This window comes from Chelon labrosus (assembly GCF_963514085.1).
Source record: "Chelon labrosus genome assembly, chromosome: 15".
NCBI lineage: Eukaryota > Metazoa > Chordata > Actinopteri > Mugiliformes > Mugilidae > Chelon > Chelon labrosus.
In genome coordinates, this window is record NC_140348.1 from 3,655,075 (window position 1) to 3,680,434 (window position 25,360).

The following is a 25,360-nucleotide window of genomic DNA, read 5'->3' on the forward strand; positions in this document are numbered from 1 at the left end:
GATGGGAGGTAAAAAGAGGTGAAGGATAAAAAAATCTGTCAGGGCTAAATATGGTGAACACAGGTAATTTGAGGCACAGATCTTTTTTTGCTGAAAAAAAAAAATTAAAAGAATTTATTTATGTACCGTATAGGTGCTGTGCACATACTAACCTGTATATCACAAGAAACGGTTGCAATACAAAATACAGTGGCAGAATTTTCTCTCATCCTTGACAAAGCTGCTTAAAATTTGAGGAAAGTGAGGAAAAGTGTTAATTTACTAAATGAGTAAATAATTTAAAACATTAAAATCAGCTTACTATGGGTTTCCTTGGTTCTCCAAAATCTTTTCTCATTGCCCGCTTCACAGTATCAAACACAAGCCGCAAACCATGAGCTAGGGCTGGGTATCACTTCTGATTTGTAGTATTTCAACAGTATTTTGTCTGTAGTTGGCACACCTCGCATGTGTTTGTTTCTTTTGATCAGCTCTTCTCAAAATCCAATCATCTTGGAGCTCAGAGTTGGAGCTTTTGTCAGATTTTGGATCTCCCTCACACATGGACTAATATTATTGCGTGACAGTCTTGTGAGATTTCTAAAGTTGAAGGAAATGTTGTGTATTTAGAAAAAATGTATCAGAGGGTTTTACGAAATAATTACATCTTTCAAAAGAATATCAATTTGAAATGGAAAATCTTTTCTTGTTTTTCAAACCCAGCCCTAATATGAGTCATTATTTTTTCCCGCCTTTTTCGTTGGTTGGTGTCTGAAGCTGGTGGAAAATATTGCCTGGCTCTGTTTGTCAAGAAGTAATAATATCATGCAACTTCTGTTAAACTCACCAACAGTTCCTGCACAATTAAAAAAAAATGTAATAATTAAAGAAATTGTAAGCTTTAGAGTTTTAGATTTACTTTTAAGAGAGCCATGCTAGCTGCTAATCTTTGCTCTCCTTCCAGACGATTCTTTTTTTAATTTTCTTTGTAAGTGCCCTAGGTAAAACATACAGTATCATGCTTTGCAAGTGTTAACTGTTTAATATTTCATTAGCCTGTGAAGTTGCTATTGGTGGCTGCATTGTAAAAACATCCCATTCCCATTCTGATTTTACTGTGTAATGCAGAAAGAGAAACTAGCTGTAAGCATGCAGGCAACAGAAAACAAACAGGAAGTCAGCTGACACATTAATGTGGTGCACGAAGTTGGATCCGATCAGCTTCAGAATGCGATCTTGTTAAAACAAAGCTGCGCATGTAAACAACTTTTTTTTTTCAACTGCTACACATGAATGCACTTTTAATGAAGGACCAGCATTTCATTTGGTATTTCAGCTTCTGAAATGTCAAAGGGATTGTTTAAATTGTTATGTTTTGCTTTCTCAGATGATGTGTGGAAGTCTGTGTTCGGGGGAAAAAAAAACAAAACACACCATCCTTTTATTTTCAGTTGATTGCAAGCTAAATTCCTGACTCCCCTCTCGTCCGCTTTCCCTTCATCTAATCACTGCGTCATCCTTGATCTGGTAGTTAAATTAAACATTTAGTGTGGTTTTAATTATGAAAGGTCCCATGATCTGACTGACAGAGAGTCTCTGATGTTGGAGTGAATCTCTATCTTCGTAGGGGTCACAAGATCAGATTCCAGCGGGGGGGCAGACCACATTAAACAGCATCATCATTAAACTGTGGCATCATCATTAAATATCAAAGTAATTCCTCTGTATCTCTTTTTACAGACTAACAGACCTGTCCGGCTCTCTCACGGATGGCCCAGTAAACTACAAGTACAAGACCAAATGCACTTGGTTAATAGAAGGATAGTAAGTACCAATGTTTTTATCTCGCTCATCTAATCATTTATCTTACTTAGTTCCACTAGGATAATAACTTGTTTTTGTGTGCGGCCTAAGGGTTGCAGATAAAGGGAGCTTTATTGCTGCGTAAATAGATGGAGTTTGTCTATCAATGTAGTTATTGTGCTCCAGAGCTGCTTTGTGCCCATTTACTACTCAGAGATGCATGCTGTACATACTGAACGCGCGTAGTGATGGCTGCGTAATTAAATGTGAAGAGCTGCATTTGTTGTTTTATTCTGCTACTGACATGCAGCGCCTGCAGACACTAAATGTTAGGTATCCAATGGTACATCTGGGACAAAACAACAAATGAACGGTTATTCTGTCTGACTGTGGGCGAAGCACTGAAGATGTTCATGACCTCCTTGGAAAATCTTTAAGAGAACACCTTGGTGTCCTTAACGTACTCGGCGAACAATTTTAGCCACGCTAGCGGCGCCTGTTAGCTAAAAAGAAATGTTGTTACAAGTCAAGCTCATTTTATTTAGAATCAGCCCTAATTTGCTTCAAAAGGTTTTAAACGTGGATTGGAATATGCTGCAGGAATCCATTTGAAGAACAGTGCTTTTTTCAGACTTGTTTGGAATTTTTAGGCCTAGCATGAACACATGCATTGCACCATATCTGCATATTTGTGTGTCTCTATGTCAGTTCAGTTTAGTGTAGATGTTCTGGGTCTCCAGAAAATGAGTCAGAGTGATTTTGTCGTGACCTCAAATTTGATTAGGACAAAAATTCTGAGTTTGGCAAGTAGGCTACTCTACAAAAACAAAACTAATGACAAGATATTTCAGCGTCCAATGTTGGATAAACATTCCACTTAACCATGAGAAATAATAAAAATGAACTACCGCTACTGGTAGAATCCAAGAAATGGACAAACCCTCGGACAGTTTTGGCCGTCCCCATCTGCACTCTGTTCTAATTCAGAAATGGGCAAAATCACTCCAGTCACCCCTTTAAATATACATAACTTTAAGCCTTAAATGGGTGAATTAGAAGAAAAAGTTCTCCCACATACAGTTGCCTTGAAATTCTTTTTTGTACCTGTTTATTCCTTATGTTAAATTATTGGCACTCACGTGTTGACTTCATTTTCAGCCATGGAAGTAGCTGCTTAAAAGGATCTATAATAGCAGGATTGTGGTGTACTGTGGTTGCAGTGAACACGTATGAGACGTACAGTGTCAATGTTCTTGTTTATTCACCTTCATTTAGCCGTTTAAATAATAAATGACATCATGGTGACTACCAGTCATGCTAGCTGTAAAACGTCCCATGGGACTGTGAGAGTTGTAAAAGGAAAAAAAGAAAGAAGTACAGTGTCTAATCCAACATTTCCTTGTAACTGGTGGAGGCAGAGCAGAGTGCAGTATTAATTCAACGAAAACGCGAGTGAGTCTGGCAGAATTGTGAGCGGGTTATCGATATTACGGTCCTGGTTGCTCTACGCAGACTCTGGCTCCAGACTCGCAAAATGCCGAAACCCGTATCCCCAGGAAAGTAGCGTCAGTTTGGCCAAAGCAAGGAAGCAGGACGCATGGTTCATATTTATATACAGTCTATGCTTCGTATGTGTCATCTGAGTGCTGTGGAGTTGAATTTGTTTACGACAAAATGGCTCTGATTGGATGGAGGACTATCTAATTGTGTACAGAAGTAGCTACACCCGGCTAGTGTTTACCTGCACGGTGTTAATTGTGCTCCATTTAGCATGCATGTTTATCAAAACGGAGATGAGAGCATTTTTCAGGCGTCCCGAAACCAGAATGTAACCTTTACACGTGTAAACACATAACCAGGATCCTCAAGCACAAACATTATTCATGTGAACACATATCAACTACGGCTTCTGGGAGATGTATTAACAATATGGCACTCTTCACAAGGACTGTAATATAGCAGAAAGCTTTTCTGAGTCCCTGCAGTTTCAATTTATGATCTTAACCACAGCAGAGATGGCTTTGAAAAGTAAGAATCATGTGAAGGATATAGGTAATACATATTCATCAGCTGTATTTTTGTCATCTCTAGCTATTCTGTGTTCTCTCTGCTTTCTCCCTGTCACCCAGTCCTAATGCAGCACTCAGGCTGCGCTTCAATCACTTTGCCACGGAGTGCAGCTGGGACCACATGTACGTCTATGACGGAGACTCCATTTATGCCCCTTTGATTGCAGTCTTCAGGTAAGAGCCTTCTACTCTGTATAGGAATAGGAGGAAATATGGAAATGACTCAGGTAGCCTTTGGCACCGCTTCAAAGGCGCCAATAAATCTGCACTTGTGCAGTCAAATGACTCCACATATGGCCAAACAATGGGCCGCATAATTACCACCATACCACAATACAGCGATAATAGAAAAAAAAATTGTGCAATTACTCCCATTATCCCTGAATGCCACTTCTTTTTCCAGAGCTTATTGCGTTTTTTTTTCTCCCCAAAGGACAATCTACAAGCATGTGGGTGGGACTCTTTCATTTCACACAAATTCATTAAAAAATTGTAATACCGCAATAATTTACCAACCTCCCACTTCCCACTCTAATCCACTGAGGTGTATCTCCTGGTAAGAGTTTACTTGAAGGGGTTCATGTGGACCGTTCCAAGAAAAAAAAAAAAATCTGCAATTTCATTAAACACAATCAAGAGTTGTGGAGCATTGTTACCTACCTACAGTAGGTGTGCTTGTATTGTTAATTTTACATGGTTAGATACAATTTGCATTGACGGCAATGGAAGGGAGAAGCTCAGACTTAATGTGGGTAGTGGTATATTTGCAGTCTATGGCATGTTTCAAAAGTAACAGCCCAACCAAAGAATAAACTCTCAAAATATATCCTCTTAAGCGAATCACTCATATTTTCCGTGATGTCCTGCAATTGCTGAAATGCAGCTCTTTTCATCTGGTGGTGCTTTCAGACTACATAAAAAACAAAAAAGAAACCAACTGAAAACCCATTATAGTATTGTGACTTTTTGTTTGTCTGTCATGTCTACGTCTTGTTCCCTTTCTGTCTTTCACAGTGGTCTGGTGGTGCCGGAGACCAGGACTAACGAGACGGTCCCGGAGGTTGTGACGACGTCCGGCTATGCTCTGCTTCACTTCTTCAGCGATGCGGCTTACAACCTGACCGGTTTCAGCATAGCCTACTCGTACGTCCAGACTCTTTTTTTTCTCCTTCCCTATCTTACCTTTGTCTGTTAAGGCTTTAAATCTCCAATTATCAATATTTTTAATGCTCAAATCAATTTAGTGTGTAATACCGACAGAATCAGAGGCCCAACTTTGCAGCGCAACCTCTGTGCTCTTAGCAGCAAATAAGCTGCTGGAAGTGATAAAACATTTATTACATTAAGAATCAGAAATATGGGAACAGCATCAACCATGGAGTGCTGCTGACCCATCCCTTTGCTGCAATTTCAATATGGCTGCAAATTGACCACATGGTTCACATAGACTCTCAGGTCTAAGGTGCTATGGTAGCACCTTTCAGAAGTGCAGATGCTGCAGCGCAATCGGAATGAGTCTGTATACGTAGTCTGTTTTTTTTTTTTCAATAACACTGGTGCAGCAAGTTCGCATACCGGCCATGCTTTCCATGGAGAGAGAACCAGTTTGGACATTTCTGATTTCAGTGACAGGGTAACTGTTCATTTTGCTGCTTAGAAAGAGTAAAGTTTCAATAGAGTTTAGTAATGTTCTTTTAATAGTGAGTTATGTGATTGCACTGACAGTATAATCAGTATAATGGTTGAATCGTAAATGTTTGAATTTATCGCACATTCCAAGACTGCCCATCATTTTTTTTTATTTATTTTGTGGCGGAATGTTGGTCTGGAGTTGCGCCATTTAGCACTCATTATGCTCCAGCAAAGATCTGCTGGGTCAATCATATCATAGCAACATAGTCATACTCATCATTTGAGCACCACCCAGTAGGGCTGGATATTGCTATAGATTTCCTGAATCAATTTTATTCAGCCGTGCATTTTCCACCTAGGCCTTCGGTGACCTCCGACCTTGTCCAAGGCACCTCTTAATACGATTGTTATAACGCCACTGCTATAGAAACCATCAGATGAATGCCATTACTAAAGTAAGAAACTCACTTAGAAGAATTCAAAAAGTCTCCTCTCACTCATGTGACCCAATAAAAGGGCAAAAATATACATAAAAGATGTAAATATAATTCATTTTACTCACCAGAACTTAAGAAACAATTTAGAGTTCTCCTCTGAGCCTGTCCACCAAGGGTAGTGCTTATGGTCGCTACCCTTGGTTGGGTCAGGCTAGCTAGTTTCAGGATTAGGCGGCCTTTCCTCACAGTATCCAGCTTTTCCTGGAAAGTCCGCCGTGAAAATGTCTCTCTAAGATCTCCAACCAAATCAATAGCATCTCCTCCTTCGCCATTGTGAGTTCAAAATATAGCTATCAAAACGTTAATGGGGGCGATTTGCTTGTGCATCTCGCAACAGCTGAGTATGAACCGCTAACTTGGCTTAAATGGAGCGGCTCTCTGACCCTCCAGTCAGAGGACGCGAAAACGCTGACACTACCGTAGGCCACAGAGAAGGCCTAAGAATACCGACTTGAAATATGATTGGTTAAAGCAACAGCATCATTACAATGTGTTTCAACGGCTGAAATATGATTAGATAAAAGCTCTAATGCAAAGTTACACTGCCAGGAGCACTGCAGCTGAGAGACAGACAAGCCATAAAATGAAAAGAAAAGGCTGTTGGGAATAATTTAATAAGATTAATGGGAAAATATTAAAATGTAAGTCAGTGATTTTGATTAAGTTTAGGCTGCAGAGAAGGCTTTGCTGGCCCTGACGGCCCACCACTGATTTTATTAAATCAATTAATTTAGAGATATTTCAGTTTCAAAACTATTTTACTTAGTTATATGAAATAGATTTTAGCAAAACTAATGCTGTCATTGATTCCAGAAATTTGTGGTATTTCCACAGTATTTTACCTGTAGTTTCACATCTTGCATATGGCTTTCCCTTGGTGCAGCTCTTTTCGGTCATCATTCCTTATAAATCCAGTCAGCTTTCAGGACCGAGACCGTTTTTTGAGTTGGTTTTGGTCATGTTATCGATGTTTTTGTGACTGCTTTTGCATTACAAATCTTGCGAGACTGCCAAATGAGGTCAGTCCATAGGGGGACGTCTAATGAGAGGATTCGGGAAAGGGCAAGTATTTTAAAAATCGATCCAAGGATATTACGAATCCATATATCAGATCTTTCGGATGGAGGTCAATTTGAATTCGAATATCAGAGCTATGTTTTTTTTCATTGTGTCCCCAGCTGAAACGCACACCACAGTGACATCCAAATGGAGTGTAACCAGGTTTATATTCTGATAAAAACTCTGGCTACGCCAAACTAGCAAAAAAACGAACTGTTGTTCAAGGTAATGTCGCAATGTCTAGTTTGCTCCCTGCACCTTAGCCATCATTGCTGCCCCCACAAATAGTGACCATTGTACTGAAACATGCGTCAAGTATAATACCTCATTTAGCATCAGCTAGCTAATGTGACGTGGTTAAGGATGGCAGTGGATTAAATGCAAGATTAGCTAATTAATTTGCAGCGTTGGCGAGCTGCAGCTGCGGTTTCTTAAGTGACCTCCTCAGACGAGACACTTTGGAAAAATGTGCGATTAATAAAAATTAATAAAGGTGAGCAGGGATGTGTTTTTTTTTTATGAACGCTCGCCGTCGTGGCTTAATGGATCACGTACTGGAGCTGAGCCGTCATTAATCAAATGTGATGTCACCTGTGGTCAAGTCAGTCTGCTGTGAAAAAGCTCCACAAAGACAGAGAAGGTACGCAACAGGCTCATGGGCTGTTATATAAGATTAATGTTCCTTTTTCTGTAGCTTCTCTTTCAAAGCATACAACTGTAGTTTGTCTGTATTTAAAAAAAAATTTAAGTTTTTATCAAAAGTTCTTTAATCTTGGTGAAGAACTGTGGTTATTGTTAAGGTTATTGACATTGTGGGAAATCAAAGTAAAAAAGGTTTGAATATCAGGAACTACATCTTAAAATTAAGCAGTCCGACACAAACAAGAGACCAAAGTCTGAAAGTAGGTAACATTATGACCACCTTTCTAATATTGTGTAGGTCTCCCTTGTGCCTCCTAAAAAGGCATCTAGAAACACCTTGAACTGTAGACAATAACTGTTTTTCATGAATTCTTTCTCCGCGGAGGATTCCTAGTGGTAAACTTTCCCAGAGCATTGAAAGTTGATTTTTATATTCAAGTGTAAGGTCTGTGGGCTAGATGGTAGCTCCGGCAGGAAAATGAGATGCAGAGGCAACACAAAAGCTAGAAATCCTTAGTGGTTCATGGTTTGTTTCTTACCTGCAGACACAAAGCAGGCTGCTTTGTGTCTGCAATGACGACCATGATGGAAAACTGAATGATACGTGGTTGCCTGAATGAACTGGAGGAGTGAGGACAGTTGGTGCGCGGACACGTGGCCTCGAGGCTTTCAACACAGACTCACACTGAGAGAAGATAAAGGTTGTCATGACGACCCTCTTGTCACAGTAGAAAACCGGCTTTTCGAATTAACAAAGGATGATTTTCTCCCCCTGGTCCTCCCCCCTCAGTCTCTCTATCTCTAGCATCTTTATTTATCTGATATTACAGAGTAACGGTGCATAGTGTTACGGAAAATCAATGTTTCATTGTTCACAGTTTGCAGGATTTTTATGTATAATTTTTTTATTTCTTTTTTTTTTCCTAGCGTCTCAGACTCCCTGTGCTTCTTAGCTGATATTCTCTCATTTTCAGTCTCAGTTGTTGCTGCTGTAGCTGGATCTCACTTTTATCTCGTTGAAAATGATATACGTCGAGTTCCATCTGTGTCCCTTTGTTTCTCGTTACATCACATCTCGGTTTTCTCAGGGGGCTCAGGTACGGTCACACTTGACTGGAACGTGGAAGCCTTCAGAAACTGGAAGTACATCTCTGTCAAAAATGACTGCTGCTGTGTGTGATTATGGGTTTTTTGTCACGGTGTAGCAGGGAGTGGAAGAACCAAGACACAGTGAGGAAAGATGGGATGAGCAGCTTAAATGAGAACAATTTAATAATATAATAAAGAACAAAAGCTGCTGTGGTGATGAGAAGATGAAGTCTAAAACCCAAAGGTGTAATTCAACCAACAGACAAACAGGGTAATAAAGGGAAGTGAAAAGCAAGGCTCACAGAGTCTGGGAGTATAGGCATGTACAACAGGACAACATGCAGGTAAGGGAGAAGACAATGCTATAAATACACAGCGGCTGATGGGATAAGACTTAAGACAAGGCAAGACAGGTGATCCAAGGACATTTCATTGATTAATAAGGAATAACATGGAGTTGTTTCAATGCAAAGGCTAATATCTCTTCACGATTACCAGTTACCATTACAAGTGCTTTATTTTTCCTAACTGTGTGACTTAGAAAACATAATAAGAGAGCAATTATGTACAACCATACATTCGCTTTGTTTATATTGACATTTTGTAAGGGAAATTGATGTTTTTGGCCACTTAGAGCCAGAATGACTGAACGCCGTGAGGAAAATCACTCAGGCGGACTCATTATCACGTCAGATAACAGTTGTGCTTTTAACATTTCCAGCAGACAAGCAGGAGCAATTTGGGGTCGTCTCCTGAATGCGAGCCCTGTATTCTCTTTTCTTTTCCCTCTGCTGTGGTCCGCACCAAGCCTCCAGCCACTTGTTAGAACTTGTCTGACTAATGTCTGATACCTACAGGAAGTGTCCAGTGGATTTATCAGGTATTGTTGCTTTTAAATAACCGTGAATGGAAACGCTGCAAAGTGCGGCTTTAAATCATTTCTCTCATCTGCAGCTTTGTGTCGCTATTCTGGTCCGTGTGACGCATGGATTACAGTCAGTCTCTTTGCTTTGGGTTCAGTATAACCTTCTAATCTCGCTTGACTTTCTGCCTAACTGTGTCTCCCCCAGGATAAACTCTTGCCCCAACAATTGCTCCGGCCACGGCCGATGCAGCACGGCGAACTCCGTCGCGGGCCGAGTCTACTGCGAGTGCGAGGAGTACTGGAAAGGAGAGGCCTGCGACATCCCTTACTGCAGAGACAACTGTGGCAGCCCCGATCACGGATACTGTGACCTGACCGGGGAAAAGCTCTGCGTCTGCAACGACAGCTGGCAAGGTAAACGAGGAGGACAGGCGCAGCATGAGTCGTGCCGCAGACTGAGTACAGATTCTATTTAGGAAACTGTGGCCTCAAAGAGCTGCTCATTGGTCTTTCTATAGTGGGCTTTGTTGAGAAAAGAGAGGAGTGGAGGGAAGTGGCGTATGTATGTCATTGTTGCACCTTCAAATATTTACTGCGCAAATGAGGTCAATGCAAGTTCTATTTATTCTCCAAACGGAGACCGCGCTGCCCGCGATGCCCGTCATGAAGAGGATCCTTTTGATGTCTGTTTTTTTTTCAATATTAACAAGAAAATGGAATGAAAGGGAAACAGACAAAGAAGGAGAAGAAAAAAAGCTCTTCAGCCGCCCTCCTCCTGTTTATTCCAGATTCCGTATTAGTTCCTGTCATAAAAGAATACCCTGGGAAATCTGTCTAGTGGTGCATAATAAATGTGGCATCATTAGTTTTGTTCTTTATGTTTCAGTTGTGAACCATTTCCTCCGGCAGCAGCGCCCTCAACAACTTTTATGATCTGGGATGAGGGGCCCTCAGTGAAAATCATTTTACACTGAAGCACTCCTAAGAAACGCTGCAGTTTCTGTTTTTTTTTTTTGTTTTTTTTTCTCAGCAGCTTTCCAGTTTGTCGAAGGCTATTTGGGACTTGGCGTCAGTGCCGAAACCTCAGATTGTGTTTCAGTTTTCCAAAGCATCAATCATAGGCTCAGTGATAATGACAGATGACAGTGTCTTCTTTTCGGACTGTTGACATCCAACATTATCTAACGTCATGGGGCCTGTGGAATCAGGTTAGATGGTGAAGCAGTGCCCCCTACTGGATTGATGGTGTAAGCACAACAGCAGCAGAGTGAGAGAGAGAAGCCGATTTGTTCCCTTAGAATGTAAAAATGTCAACATGAAAAATTCCAAATCATTAGATACATTTTTAAAAAGTAGATTTTTCTGAGAAAAAATAAACATTATCATGGGAAAATGTTATGAAAGTTTATTTAAATGGAACCCCTGATGGCTCCTGTGGCCTCATAGAACCTGCAATAATCCCACATTTCCCAATTTCTCTTGTTTTCCTAAAAGCTCTTTCAATTAACCCTAAAGTTATCCATATGGTGATCATCTTATATATACAATATACAAGAACATGTGCATACTATATACAATATACCAGCACATACGCATATACACAATATACAAGAACATGTGCATATACCAGTGCGTATGCATTTATACAACATGCATTTACATATGCATATATGCATATATGCATATATGCAATGTGCAAGTACATATGCATATATATGATATACAAGAACATGTGCATATACTGTATACAATATACCATTGCGTATGCGTGTATACAATGTGCAAGTACATATGCATATATACAGTATACCAGTACATATGCATATATAAAACATACCACAACATATGCATATATAGATAAGGATATATGCATATATACAATATACAAAAACATGTGCATATATGAAAATATACCATGAAATATACCACAACATATGCATATATAGATAAAGATATATGCATATATGAAAATATACCATGAAATATACCACAACATATGCATATATAGGTAAGGATATATGTATATAATGAAGAAGTTTATATGTATATATAAGTAGATGATGTACATTTTTATTAATTTAACCTTCAATTAATTAATTTAACTGATGTGTCCTGTAATCTAACAGGTTAGAAGATATCAGGTGAATTAAATGCAGCAAATAAATGGCAATTAAAGTTCATACTGATGTTCTTGCGTATAGACTAAACAACGTGTTTTTGCTTGATAATTGTCTTGAGGTTGTTGACCTTAGCTTTTATTTTCCACAGGAAAAAAAACAACAACACGCCTACCTGTTTTGTAGATATATAATTAACATTTATCAGCTCAGAATCTGATTGCCTGACGGGATTTATTTCCTTGTTTCTGAATGCTATGAGTGATCAATCAGTGATGAAAGAAAGCTGAAAGTGGGGGGCCTCAGTGGGACAGAGGTGTGTGTAATGAATGAGGTGGGGACGGCAGCATAGCCTCAGAGGAGCCGTCTGAGTCGCAAACTGGCTGCGGTAAAGGTACGGTCGCCATAGCAACCGCCATTTGGCAGCAAAAAATATGTTTTTGTGTTAATGAAAAGAGCATGTTCTGCAATTTGTCTCCCCTTCCGTCCCTCCGCCGTCTGCAGAGAGCGGCGGGTCTGGATACAGTTTGCATCAGAGATTGACTGTTTTTCATTAGTTTCGCCTCCTCTTGTCTCGTTACCTGCTGAGTGTTTTATCAGACCCTCCTGCACCCTTAGATAACCCCCGAGGGTTTTATCCTCTTTGAGAATGACGCGTACAAAGGATGGTGGTGGTTTTGTTGCTCTGCTGTTGTCTGATGATCTCTTAAACCTGCTAATTGGTTCTAGCTCTACCCGCTTTAGCTCATTAAGATTAATCATTGTTTTTGGGAAGGTCAAAGGGCTGAATTATCTAAAGATTCTCAAGCCAAAAGGTGTTTCATCAATCAGCAGCAGTGGTGATTGTTTCAGAGGAGATCTGTTCTCATCCACAGATCTATATCTGTACAACATGCAGACAGGCTGCAGTTTCCTTGGACTCATATCTTGGTGCTGAAAATGTGTTCTGAACCATAACAAATATATAAAATAGATGTTTCATGTGTGTTTTTATTTTTGTCATTTGAAACAAACAATTTGTGTGATTTTAAGTAAAAATTGATTGATTATTGTTTCAAAAAGGTGCATTGTTGGATACTACCAGACGGGGGCGCCAAAGTTCCAAAATATTACAGAAGGTCAAAGTTGCCATAAGAAAACGTTAGTCCTTTACTTTTTAATGAAACAAAATCATCTGTATAACCAAGAAGGCTGCCACATTTATAGGTCTCTTCACATCCAACTGACCACAGATGAATTCTAAGGCCATGACATGGATCGCAAGAGCACAAGACGTTACACTTAATAACTGTACCGACCTCAGGGTCCAGGTACAGGACCCTGAGGAGCAGCAGAGCAAAAGCCTGGAACATGCTGCCATATTAGCCCTCAATGGGGTGATCCACTGATCATGGCGGTTTGATTCTATGCTAACCCCTGTTTGGATTTTCTGTAACTGCTGTGTGGTGTCGTGCTGTTTCTCATGTTTTTCTGCTTGTTAGTTTTGGGATCAGGAAATGCTTATGCACACAACTAAGACAGTTAAGTGTTGCTGATCAAACTGGTAATGCTGTGCACTCTGTTTATTGTAAATAGCACCTGCTCCTCTCTGTGCCTCAGGTCCAGACTGCTCCCTGTCCCTTCCCTCCACCGAGGCCTTCTGGATCCTGCCCAGCATCAAACCATCAGCTCAGTCTCTGGGCCGGGCGTCCCATCAGGCCCTGGTGCATTCAGGGTTGATGTGGGTAGTGGGAGGCTACTCCTTTAACTACTCCAGCTACCACATGGTCCTCAAGTAAGCAGCATCCATCCGACGCCTCGAGTGGACTGCGCTCGTGTTGTAGCTTTTGGTTACTGTGAGCCTTGTTTGTTTCTCTCTGCAGCTACAACCTGGAGACCAGTGCGTGGGATGTTGTGCCGGTCAGCAGCGGCCCTCTCTACAGATACGGACACTCGCTGGCTCTCTACCAGGTAATGCAGGTGTAGCTTTTTATTCCTCTGACCCCACAGTACAATACTGTCTATGCGTGAGGATCAGGCGTCAGTCAAGTTTGTAGTTTGCGTTTTAATTGTGTGCATATTTTAAGATTCATTTAGACATAATTTTAAGCCACAGTTAAAATACATCGACCAGGCATAATATTATGACCACCTTCCTAATATTGTGTAGGTCTCCCTTGTCCCTCCAAAACAGTCGTGACTCATTAGAGAATGGACATGGGCCATCTGTCACCTTGTGTTGTTCTTCATGTTTTTGTGTGTGTGTCTGTGTCAGGCTGCATCCTGCTGGGGATGGCTGCTGCCATCAAGGAGTGTCATTGCTATGGGGTGGGGGTGTCTGGTCTGGTCTAGGTGGGTGCTACATGTCTAAGTAACATCCACATGAAGGCCAGGTCCAAAAGTTTCCCAGCAGAACATTGAGTTGTGACAAGATGGTCAATGTTATTTACTTCTCCTGTCAGTGGTCATAATGTTATGCCTGATCAGTGTATAGAGATTCACCCCATCCTCTTCTTTTATTCTCTACTTATTATACGTATTTAATCATGTTTTTTTTAAATGGAGTTGTGAGTGATCAGATAATGATTGCTACATGTTAGCAACAAATAATCTGCGTATGATGTCCACACTCTACATCTCACAGACATTACCTGGCAGACTCTAGCTTGTTGTTGCCAAGTGAGCAGGTTTCCCTGGCTCAGTAAATAGAGCTGTCCACGCACCAGACGGTTAGCGGTTTGATCCCCGGTACACGCTGTAGTATTCTCGAGCAGGGCTGGACCCCATGTTGCTGGCGTGAGGTGTGTGGATGTGTGTGCGCTTGTGTGAACGAATGGGTTGATGTGTCACTGAGACTGTAGGGCGCTTTGAGTACCAGTCGGTAAAAAAAATCACTGTATAAATGCTAGATCATTTACGGTACACACATGTTGACAAATTCCTCATTGTTACAGCACTGAGGATATAACTGAAGACAAAGCTGAACTAATTCAGGATGCATTTAAGAGATTTAAGAGATCCCAGACCGCATTTAGAGGTGACCTCAGTCCTTTGGTAGTGTGAACGCACAATGAGTCCTGGGTCATATTAAACACTGCCCACGCAACAGGGCATTTAGAAAATGATTGATGTGATCATGTTGATGAATAATGAGACGTGTGTAGTTAAGTTACATCTTTCCTCAAACAGCGTTTACTGTGCATTAAGGTGCATGTGTTTTTTTAGGGTTCATTTCCAATCCTAATCCTATTTGCGCCTAAAACAACTCACTCGAGGGCAGAGATCAGTACATAAATAATAACTTAGCATGTGTTCTTTCGGTGAGAGAGTGAGAGACACAGCTTGTTCCAAAATAACTATCGTCACCCCAAGTCATGGCGGACACACAGCAAACAGCTGTTCGTGGTTCTGATCCAGCAGCAGCGATTCATTAGAGACAGTAGATGTTTAAAATATTATGTGTTCCCCGGATGATGTGCAGAGCTTTGTGTATATTTTCTCACACCCAGTTTAGGACCTTAAATTTAAAGTAATTTTAATTTCTATATTTGGGACTAAACACTAGCTTCAATATGTCGTCTTTCCGTATTTTACATTAGCACGTTGGTTAATATTGATTAAGATAAGAGATTTAAAGATTTTGCAGCTTCTCAAGTTCATTTGTTGTCTGCTTTTCATTGGTTGCGTCTCTAGCTCTGCTTCTACACATGACTCCTTTGCCTGCTTTGCAACTAAGTGTTTTAGAGTTGTTTTTGATGTCGCACAGTTATTGAAATGTTACTGCTAACATACCCCACCAATAAACTGATTATGAAAGGACAGGTGTTTTGCAGCTCTCGTCTAGAAACAGCTGCTGTGATAGGAGGTCATTCCGGTAGACGTTCTCTGAGAGACCGGCCCATTACTCAGCTTAGCTATTAAGAGTTGAGAATATCAGAATCGTCCATGCGTCCCCTACAGATCGATCACTTTACACTTGGGAGCGTTGAATGATGCGTCACTGTCCAAATACTGGGACACGTTGGTATTATGTGTGGAAGGAGGGGTTTAATAGTGAAGCACGGGGCGGGGGGAGATGAAGACTAATGTCTCTGTTCGGCTCTGGCGGAAGTGAGATTTGATTCAGAGGAGGTCAGAGCGTCTGACCGGAGCCCTGGAGGGGATTTGTAGCCAGCGGTAACTCTCCTCTTGTTTACTGGGCAGACAGCTTTAATTTGGAAATGGTTTGCTTCAACATCAGAGTTTGTAATGGAAACACAGACACAGGGACGTGCAGCCAGGCATAGGCCGACTCTTCCCCTCTCACCTTTCAGGTTCATATTTGGGGTGAATCTCAGTCGTTGTAGAAGCTGCAGGGCAGATAAGAGGGCCTGTTAAGACCTGGCATTAAGATCTGATCAGAACTACGCGATTGCAAGTGGCCAGCTTTAGGTACGTGTGTTCAGAGCTGGCTTTAACATGCGTCTCCACATGCGTCTCCAGATCTGATCTCAGTTTCACGCTCTGTATGTACATAAACGCTTACATCACCTGAGGCCCAGTAGAATATTTCAGCAGCTGATGTCTCTAATGGATCTCTAACGAAGCTCCAGAACCGGGAACAGCGCTGTTTTATGTGTGTGCGACTTCGGAACACACGTTATTAAGCTGACGGCGGTCAGTAATGTGACTCGGGACCCATTGCGTTCACACATAAGGACACATGCGGACCCAGACCAACTCCAAATGTGGTCACAGATCAGACCTGTGGGTGTTCTTTTGCGCCCAGAGTCTTGCTAACTTGACTGTTGCACGATGAGCCGCAGAGCTGCAAAATCAGGGAGCAATGTTGGTGTGTAGTTAGAGATTTAAACCTGCTGTAATCATTTTATTTCTATTACAACTAACGAGTGAATGTCATGTGACAGCTGGCTTGCCTCATGTGTTTCCAGTCTCTGTGTTTACGCCAGTCTAAGCCAATATGCTATTGATTTAGCCAGTGTTTGCTTCTGGACAGATAACGTGTCCAGGCCCAGATTTCCTGTGTTAGCTTGCTTACTGACAGGGCAAAATGTGTTCTGCCTCTTTTGCTGTCTGCTCCGACGGTTAACCTGCATGCTACCAGAGAGTTTCCACTACCACAACCCCTTTTTGAGAGGGTGGTGCCGGCCCACATTCAGAGCAGCATACCGGACACCTCTGGCCCCCCTGCAGCATGCCTACCAGCCCAACAGGACCACCTCAGACACTACCACTGCTGCCCAGTCTGCTCTGACCTTTCTTATGAAGCGCATCAGTCTGGTCTGCCCAGACCGGTTTCTTATTTAGGTGAAACCCCAACACTCCCGTTTTCTTCTTGCACACACTCACCCCTGTCGCCTTTCCCCATCTGCAGGACGACATCTACATGTTCGGTGGGAAGCTGGAGGCAGGCTCCGCCAACGTGACCGACGAGATGTGGGTGTTCAACATCCCCACGCGCGCCTGGTCGCCGCGGAGACCGGCCCCGCCGCCTCCCCACGCCCTGGAGGGCCACACGGCTCACGCGGTGGAGCTGGCCGACGGCGAGCCGGCCATGCTGGTCTTCTTCGGCTACTCTCCGGTTTACAGCTACATCAACAAAGTCCAGGAGTACAACATCAGTGAGTGCAACCTGCTGACTCTGCTGCCATTGATTTGTCTTGTCCTTTGGTTCATTTTTAATTGCTTTTTATTGACAGGAGACAAACACAGAGGCTCTTTAAGCTGTTGACATTTTCCAGAGGCCATGTTCAAACTTCACACAGGCTTGTCTGCTCATTGGTTTAAGTTGTCTGACATTATAGGCCCAAGCTGTTTTATTTTTGATGAGGAATTTCATCCTTAATCATTCTCAATTTGTTGAACAAACACACGGTTCAAGACTCAGAGCAACAAGAGATAACAGACAGGTGGATCTCAGATCTACATCTCTAACATTTCCTTCTGAGAACATATTGTCGTCTTGTCTGCAAAACGTGCTTTCTGTGGTTTCCTTGCACTTAAAAAGACAGATGAGGTGGACTTTCTGAGAAGCGTCGTCAGTTTTCTGGCAGAAAGTCTCGTGCTGTGAAGCGAGGCTCATCGGCGCGTGGTGCGCGTGCTTTTGTCTGTGGATCATCTCATTATCAAGAATTTCTGCAAGACACCACCTGCAGCTTTTCTCTGTTTTATTATGTTAGCGGCTGTTAAACACAATCCTGCAAAATATCGCCTTATTCTGCAGCTGTTCATCGGGCTGGTGTCAAATCTCGTCCAAGTGTCTCAGGTGTCGTCTCACTGGACCCTCTGCTCCTGGACCCTGAGAAGAATGTGCACTGTTAACTTCTAGGTGAATGCGTGTCAGTTATCCTGAGATTAATCTTTATTTTCTTGTAATTCAGACTTTAATATTTCACTGCTTACATGGGGACCCTGCTCCCTGTGCTTTGCTTTCTGTGGTTTAGGTTAGGCACTGGCTTGGAAGCCAGCCCAAACTTCCCCTTCCCACAAAATCTTTGCGTGATGAAGTTGGCCTGGAATCTCTCTGTTGCCGCTACAGCAAATATTTACTGGGACAATCAAATCTGCTGGGTGGCCTTAATGTGGTGATGAAAGAAGAGTTGCAGTGACGTAGCCGTACGCGTCATCTGAGCACCGTGGAGCGCTTTGCCCCCGGGGGTTTCAGGCCCGGTGTGAGGCTGGGTTTTGTAAAGCATCTTGAGACAATTCGTCTTGTTATTGACGCTATATAAATAAAACTGAACTGGTTGGAAGACTTTCCAGTTGTGTGCAGAGGTACTTTATGCTGTGTGTCGGTTGGAACACGCCTCATAATGAATCCAAATGGCGTGTTGCCGGATTGAGATTCTGATAAGAATTGAGTCCGGCTACGGCAGGCTAATTAGACCTCTTATTTCAAGTGAAAGGAATCTTAACGCTACAACATGCAATACATCCCTATCCCAGCTGTTGTTGGGCAAAAGGCGGGGTATACCCTGGGCAGGTCTCCAGTCTATCGCAGGGCTAACACAGAGAGACAGACAACCATTCACACTCACTGGAGTTGATTATCCCAGACAAAATATTTTAAAAAGTCTCATTTCAGTTCTTACTGCACCCTCTCCCCTCTCAATTGGTCTTCTCTGGTCAGCTAGCACCTAGGAGTACACGTTAAAAAAGGCTGTAAAGCATTGCTTTATTGAACAGTGAGCATATTGCGTCCATCTGTTTTCGTGGGGTTCCTAGTATTTGTTCCTGACGGCGTATCAAAGCATAAAGACACGCGCTGGAATCATCCATCAGCCGAGCGCCCCTCTGTTTGCAGTGCGGGAGCAGTGCTGCAGAGCCGCATCGCACCACTAGATGGCGGTGTTGCAGCGTTATAAATCAGAAGCTGAAATTAGAAGTGGATGTTTGACTCAAAACACACGCGTCCTCACCTTTAGACGCACAACCGAGACTGGAAGACAAACGTGTGTGAAGCTACACAAACTACACACACACACCTACCCAGAGTGGTCATTAAGAAGAGGTGGCACCCAGGCCGAAACGTCTGGGAGAAGACAATGATTAATGAATCCGCTGCATCCCCTCACTCTCCTGACTCCCTGTCATCCTGTTGTGTTCTTTTCCTCCCTCTACACATCCCTCTCTCCCTCCGTCTCATTCCTTTCATCCGCTGGCCTCAGTTTTTGACCCCCTCTGTCATCGCTCGTCCTCGGCCGCCGCCATCCCTCGCTCTTCTCCCTCACCTCTTCCTTCCCTCTCTCCCGTCATCCGTCTGTTTTTTTCACACACCTCCGCCGTTTCATTCTCTCCCTTTTTTTCCCCCCCTCCGACAATGTCACGGCTGCGTCTGCACTGAACATCATTAGGCTTCAGAGGGAGCAACTAGGAGTCAGTGCGAGCTGGAAACGAACGGAGGGAGAAGATGAGGGAGAGTAAAAGGAAGTGTAAAATGAGAGGTAAAGGGATTTAATGGCCACTCGGAAAGGGAAGGTTCCCAGCAATTAGCCGCCAGAGATGAAATCAGAGATGACCTTCTACTTTCTTGTCGTTCCTTCACAGCTGCCTGTCTTTTCATCACTGTTTCTCTTGTACCTTATTGCTTTTTTCTTCCTGTCTCTTCATGATTTTCTTCTTTCTCGCTTCCTTTCTCAGCTGAAAGCAGTTGAATGGAACTTTATTGGCACAGTGCTCTTATCAAAAAGCATCAGAGCCAGACCATTATGAGGCTGATGTTGATATCTGAGATTAGTTTATACTAGGTGTTTGTGCAGTTAAGCTTTCTTTATTTCTCCTTTTAATTCCTCACCTGCAGAATTAAATTAGTTAATTTTTTGGCGTGAAAGTTGAAAGCCAACTCGCCGAAGCATCAGAATCGTTTCAAGTGATCACCTTTGATCAGCCTAATCAGAGCTCTCTCTGCTGTCCTGAGCCAGCTTCAACTTGTTCGGCTCTCCTTGCGATGCGTTGAAGCGTCAACCAGTCGCATGTGTTTTTTCTCTGTAGTTCATTTTCACGTTTTAGCAGTTCAGCTCTATTGAGAAGATCCAGGTAGACGGAGATGGGGCGGCCTGGAGTCTAGAGGTTTTTGGTGTCGAAGAATGCAGTTGATGAGGTGGAGATAAGGGAGGAGGAGAGCTGAGGGGAGATGGTCTACAGCAGCGGTGGTGTCAGGCTCCTTTTAGCTCAGGGGCCACATACAACCCAATTTGGTGTCAAGGGGGCCAGACCAGTAAGTAAGAGTAAGAGCATAATAACCTATAACGACAACTCCAAATGTTTCCCTTTTGTTTTAGTACAAAGAAGTACAAATACATTATGAAATATTTACATTAAATAAATAATTTTTTTTTAATGTACAATCTAAAATTTCTTAATAAAAATAACTGCAATTCCGGCACATTGCTATCTGCTGTTTAGTTCGGGGTGTTGTGTTCTTAAAACATGGACACATTAGGAATTGCAGTTACTTTTATTGAAATATTGCAGTTAATGTCTTCTATGTTATTTTTGCATTTTACAAAAATTCAGCCAGATGAGACCCTCTGGCGGGCCTCTCTTGGCCCGCGGGCCGTATGTTTGCCACCCCTGGTCTAAAGGGCTGACAGAATTGCATGGAATTTTAAACAACAGGAACTATGAGAGTTTCACTTTTATTTTCGTGGATGTTCTTCCTGTCTGACTTTGAAAAGGTCCTCGTCCCTTTGTCTTTCCGTTTTACGTGCTTTGTGTTTTCCCAACTATGATTGTTTGCGCTGCCCTGGTTTCACCCGTGTCCTGTCAGCCCATCAGCTCTGTCTGTCCCCTCGTCCCATGTCAAGTCGTCTGCTTGTACTCCAGTTGTACCATGGTTCCTGCATCTCTGTTTGTCTTTTTCCTAGATGACCCCTTTTCTTGGATTTGAGTTTTGGACTAACCCTACTCATCTCTGCAGTTCTTTATTTTTGAAAGCCATCATGACGTAGACATGACGTAGAGCTATTCATCCCGCCTCTCCTGACTTCGTTTCTTGCATTTTGGTCCTACCTTTGTTCAGCCTTGGCTGTGAGAACGTGGGCAAACAAATCACTGGAAATTGAGAAAGCGTATGGGAAAGCAGGAATAAAGACAGATCACGAGAGAAGCCATCGTCCTTATTGAATTGCTGGCCAAGCTTCGTTTTGGTGGAAAGATCAGTCACAGGACCAAGAGCTATGGAGTTTTTTATAGCGCTCTTACACTGTAGCCTTCACCCATTCAATCTGAATAGATAGACAATTTTTTTTTTAGTCGATGTACGTGTAGATAAAAAGTTGACCATTTCTAACAGTATTTTCAATTTGCCGAATTCAAGATAACCTTGTTTTTTTTGAATGTGACAAACTTCTTTAACCTTTTGTTTTTTCTTCTTGAATAACATGGTCATTATGGAATTCTTTCATTCTTCAAATCTCTGGAGTGCGGCGATCATTAGTCTGCATTATTTGAAAATTTTCCCAATTCAGCTTTCTACAAAGGGCTTTGAGTGTTATGATTCTGAAGTATTCTTACAGGTGAAATTACAGACATCTTCAGGCAGTGGGCGTATGCAGACACAGATTATGTGATGCAGATAAAGAGGGAGAACGCATTTGTGCCTCTCAGCGTAGGGTCTCTGTGGTTTACTGGTTCCAGATGAGAGGATATTTGTTTCTCTGTGTCTTCTGTTTACCGGGCTTTCTGCGATGATGTAACCCCCGCCTGTTTTTAATGCCATTTTCTGTGCACCTGAGCTAATCTGTATGCGTCACGCGGGTCTAATAAAGGGGCACTTTTGAATTCAATAAACTCATTTTCTTTGGTGCCTCTTACGGTTCGGGTCTCTCTCTTTCTGCCACAGTTCCTTTCAATTCCCTCGCCCCCTCACACCTGCAGAATTAAAAGTGCTTCGCTTTTTGGCCGCGAAAGCGAAATTCAAACTTGCCAAAGCATCAAAAACGTTTCAAGTGATCAGCTTTGATCAGTCTGCAGGAGGTCCTCCATTCATCAGAGCGTTGTGTCCTCTTGTCTCTCTGTGTTTCAGGGTCTAACTCATGGCAGGTTGTCGCCGCTGGAGGTGCCGTCGTCCAGGGGGGTTACGGCCACAGCAGCGTGTACGACGAAGCCAGCGGCTGCGTCTTCGTGCACGGAGGGTACAAGCCGCTCAGCAACAACAAATTCGGCCTGGTGGACCACATGTACCGCTACCACGTCCACACGAGAACCTGGTGAGAGCTCAGATTAACAGTACCTTACCTTCTCAACAAATATTTTGATGCTAAACAGACACTGATGTCCAGCAGGAGCTCTGAAAGATGCCAAAAAGGAAATTGCCCTAACATGGTGACTGTAACTGTGTTACTGCTGCGTTTGCTTGGACACTAGTATTCCACTATTAATCAGAATACAAACGCCTCATTTGACTGTCTCTATCAGATGAAAGCCAGATGAGAGCAAAGAAATTGTTTCGCAGAGCCAGAAGCTCACTGATTGACTCTTGGAACTCTTGAACCTTGTAAATGACTTTTTTAAATAAGATGCTTGTGTGAAACTACAAAATAATTCATTTTCTGAATATTAACTGAGATAGCTTTCACTTGCAACAAATAATTTGTCCAGCTCATGTTGCATAGTTGGTGAAGTTGATGAAATTTAAAGAGCAGATAGAAACAAGGTATGAATCCAAAAGGGAAAAAAAAAGGTTAGTGAGTCCTGAACAGATTTATTTTACAGATTCTATTGGTTCAACAAAAAATTAGACTGCTGTCACTACTGGTGGCTCAAAGTGCTACCAGATTCTGGTGAAAAAGTTGAGACATGTCCTTCTCCAGTGGCAGAGAAGAAAATAAATTGCAGACCAGACCAGTTTCTAGTCAGGTGTAAAAAAAAATAAATATATATATATATATATGTATATGTTCTGATTGCAAATCAATGTATATTGAACAGTACTCTGTCAGTGGCTATGTTTGTCATAATCTGAATTAGAGCCCGACCGATAAAGGATTTTGAAGGCCGATACCGATACAAATATTTGTTGGTTTTAAAAAACGATATTCCGATATATCGGCCGATATTTTTCTTTTTTCAGAAACGCGCAACAAAACATTAACTGATTTCCCTAACATTAGTTATTTGTAGTTATTTATGAGTTTTAACTAAAATAATATGATAATGCATCCCTTTACCTGCACTTTTTAAATTCTTTCCATCAAGCTACATCAAACCATTTTCAATCATCAGTTGTTGCCTGCCTTCTAAAACCTACTATTTAGCGATCTAAATCCATTATGTGACTCGTTAATGCTGCGGCTGAACGACAGTCTGCAACGCACACTTGGCGTCATTGGATTTCACACAGGTGTAAAAGAAAAGCTAACTTTTATGCACAAGCTACGTTTGATACTTTTTCTCTATGTCTAAATGTTCACTCCTCGCAAGTCTAACTTACATTTTACAATGCAAGGACTGTAATTAGAGATATGCTAGTTATAAATACAGTAATCTTTACAGTACTTTATTTAGGCAGAATAAGTTCGTTGTGGTTTCCAAGCTCATTAATGTTGACGTTAGCGGTCTTCCACTGATAGTGGCATTAGCTAGCTTTGTGGTTAGCTAGTCTATGATGAGCCATAATTTAGCAATGGATAATGTCATACTGCAAATTGTAAAACATACATTTTCAATATAACAGGCCAAGGAGAGATGATACGTCTCATTGCTATAACTGTCACGCTATTAAAGAAATACTTCAGTCACATTCTCAAAAGTTAAAAGGACAGTCAGTCAACTACACTGTAACAACGTAACGTAATTAGCTAATTACGCTTCACTCTCGGCTTATTTAACAGCAGCAAAACTGGACATGATAGTCACGAATTTTGTCATGCTTATTTGAGTTAAGAGAACTGATGGGGATGTTCTTTTAATTGTTATTCAAGCAATGTATGTCTCGTGATCAACTCACCATGAACACACTTCACCGATGATCTTACTCGCGGATAACTGGTTCTCTCTGCCGACTCTGGCTGGATCAGCACGAGTTATACACGAGTGTTGCCAACAGGGAAGGTGTAGAGTGCCCTCTGGTGGACAAACTAAACTATACAACGCCAACACTCATGACATGGTTGAAGGGTGTTTCGTTTTTATTTTATTTTTGAAATATTCAATTATCGGCCATTATAAATGCCGATACCGATAGTTTTGAAAATGCCTAATATCGGCCGATAATATCGGCCGGGCTCTAATCTGAATAAAACCACCTCATGTAATCACCTCCGTCAGGACAGACTGGCCTGATCAGAAGGAGTTTTCAATCAGAACTGAGAGGGGTGGTTTAAACCTCTGATAATACATTCATTAGGGAAATCCTAATAACCACGGGAACACTTGATCTGATGGTTTCTCTCTGGCTGGAATAAATTCATTCTTGGATAAACTCGTAATCTCAACATCAGGTGACGAGTTTCCAGGAGGGACAGAATCATGGAGGTAGAAAAAAAAACAGTTGTTCAAACAAGTGTTTGAAAAGATGAATGAAGCAGGAATCAATGTGGACAGCGACTCGGAGATGAGGAGACATCTTGGTCATCTTCTGTGTGTCAATACATTTGGAGAGGAATTTTCTTCTTCTTCTTCTTCTTCTTCTCCTCTTATATTTCCTGCACACTTGTCCCCATAGCAGCAGAACCAGTTTTGGGTCATGTAAGCACATATATCTGGTCAGAAAATTTTATTTAGTATTCACGTAAACGGTTCAGTTGGAACATCCAGATGGAGTCATTCCCATCATGCACTAGTTCATGATCAGGATCTTTAGTGGAAAGTTTACAGGCGTTGCTCATATAGTTGCACACATTCAAAGAAAATGTAAACTAAATCTAGTAAAAGTGGGTCAAATCATTTAGTTTGATGACAGATTTACTCAAAGTAACTGTTGATCACTTCTTTATATTTTGAGTTTATATACAGGATACTTTCTTTTGTCTTACAGCTGAAGTTTTAGTCACTCTTCATTCCACTCTCCATTTAAACATTTCCCCCACCCTGCTGGTCTTTAGGAATGATTTTTCCTTCAGCCTTCAGAGGACTGATCTGGCAGCGTTTTGTGTTATTTTGACAAATACACAACAGATTTTTGTCACA

At 41.9% G+C, this 25,360-nt stretch overlaps 1 protein-coding gene across 1 annotated transcript in view; it reads left to right on the forward strand.

The window, feature by feature from the left end:
• Nucleotides 1-25,360, forward strand: part of atrnl1a (attractin-like 1a) — a 270,092-nt gene that overhangs the window by 28,241 nt on the left and 216,491 nt on the right. Inside the window, exons 2-9 of the mRNA XM_084562309.1 lie at nucleotides 1,720-1,803; nucleotides 3,912-4,025; nucleotides 4,866-4,994; nucleotides 9,841-10,049; nucleotides 13,352-13,526; nucleotides 13,615-13,702; nucleotides 17,106-17,352; nucleotides 22,257-22,440. Coding sequence (XP_084418435.1) covers nucleotides 1,720-1,803; nucleotides 3,912-4,025; nucleotides 4,866-4,994; nucleotides 9,841-10,049; nucleotides 13,352-13,526; nucleotides 13,615-13,702; nucleotides 17,106-17,352; nucleotides 22,257-22,440 — 1,230 coding nt within the window. The remainder of the gene's footprint in view (nucleotides 1-1,719; nucleotides 1,804-3,911; nucleotides 4,026-4,865; nucleotides 4,995-9,840; nucleotides 10,050-13,351; nucleotides 13,527-13,614; nucleotides 13,703-17,105; nucleotides 17,353-22,256; nucleotides 22,441-25,360) is intronic.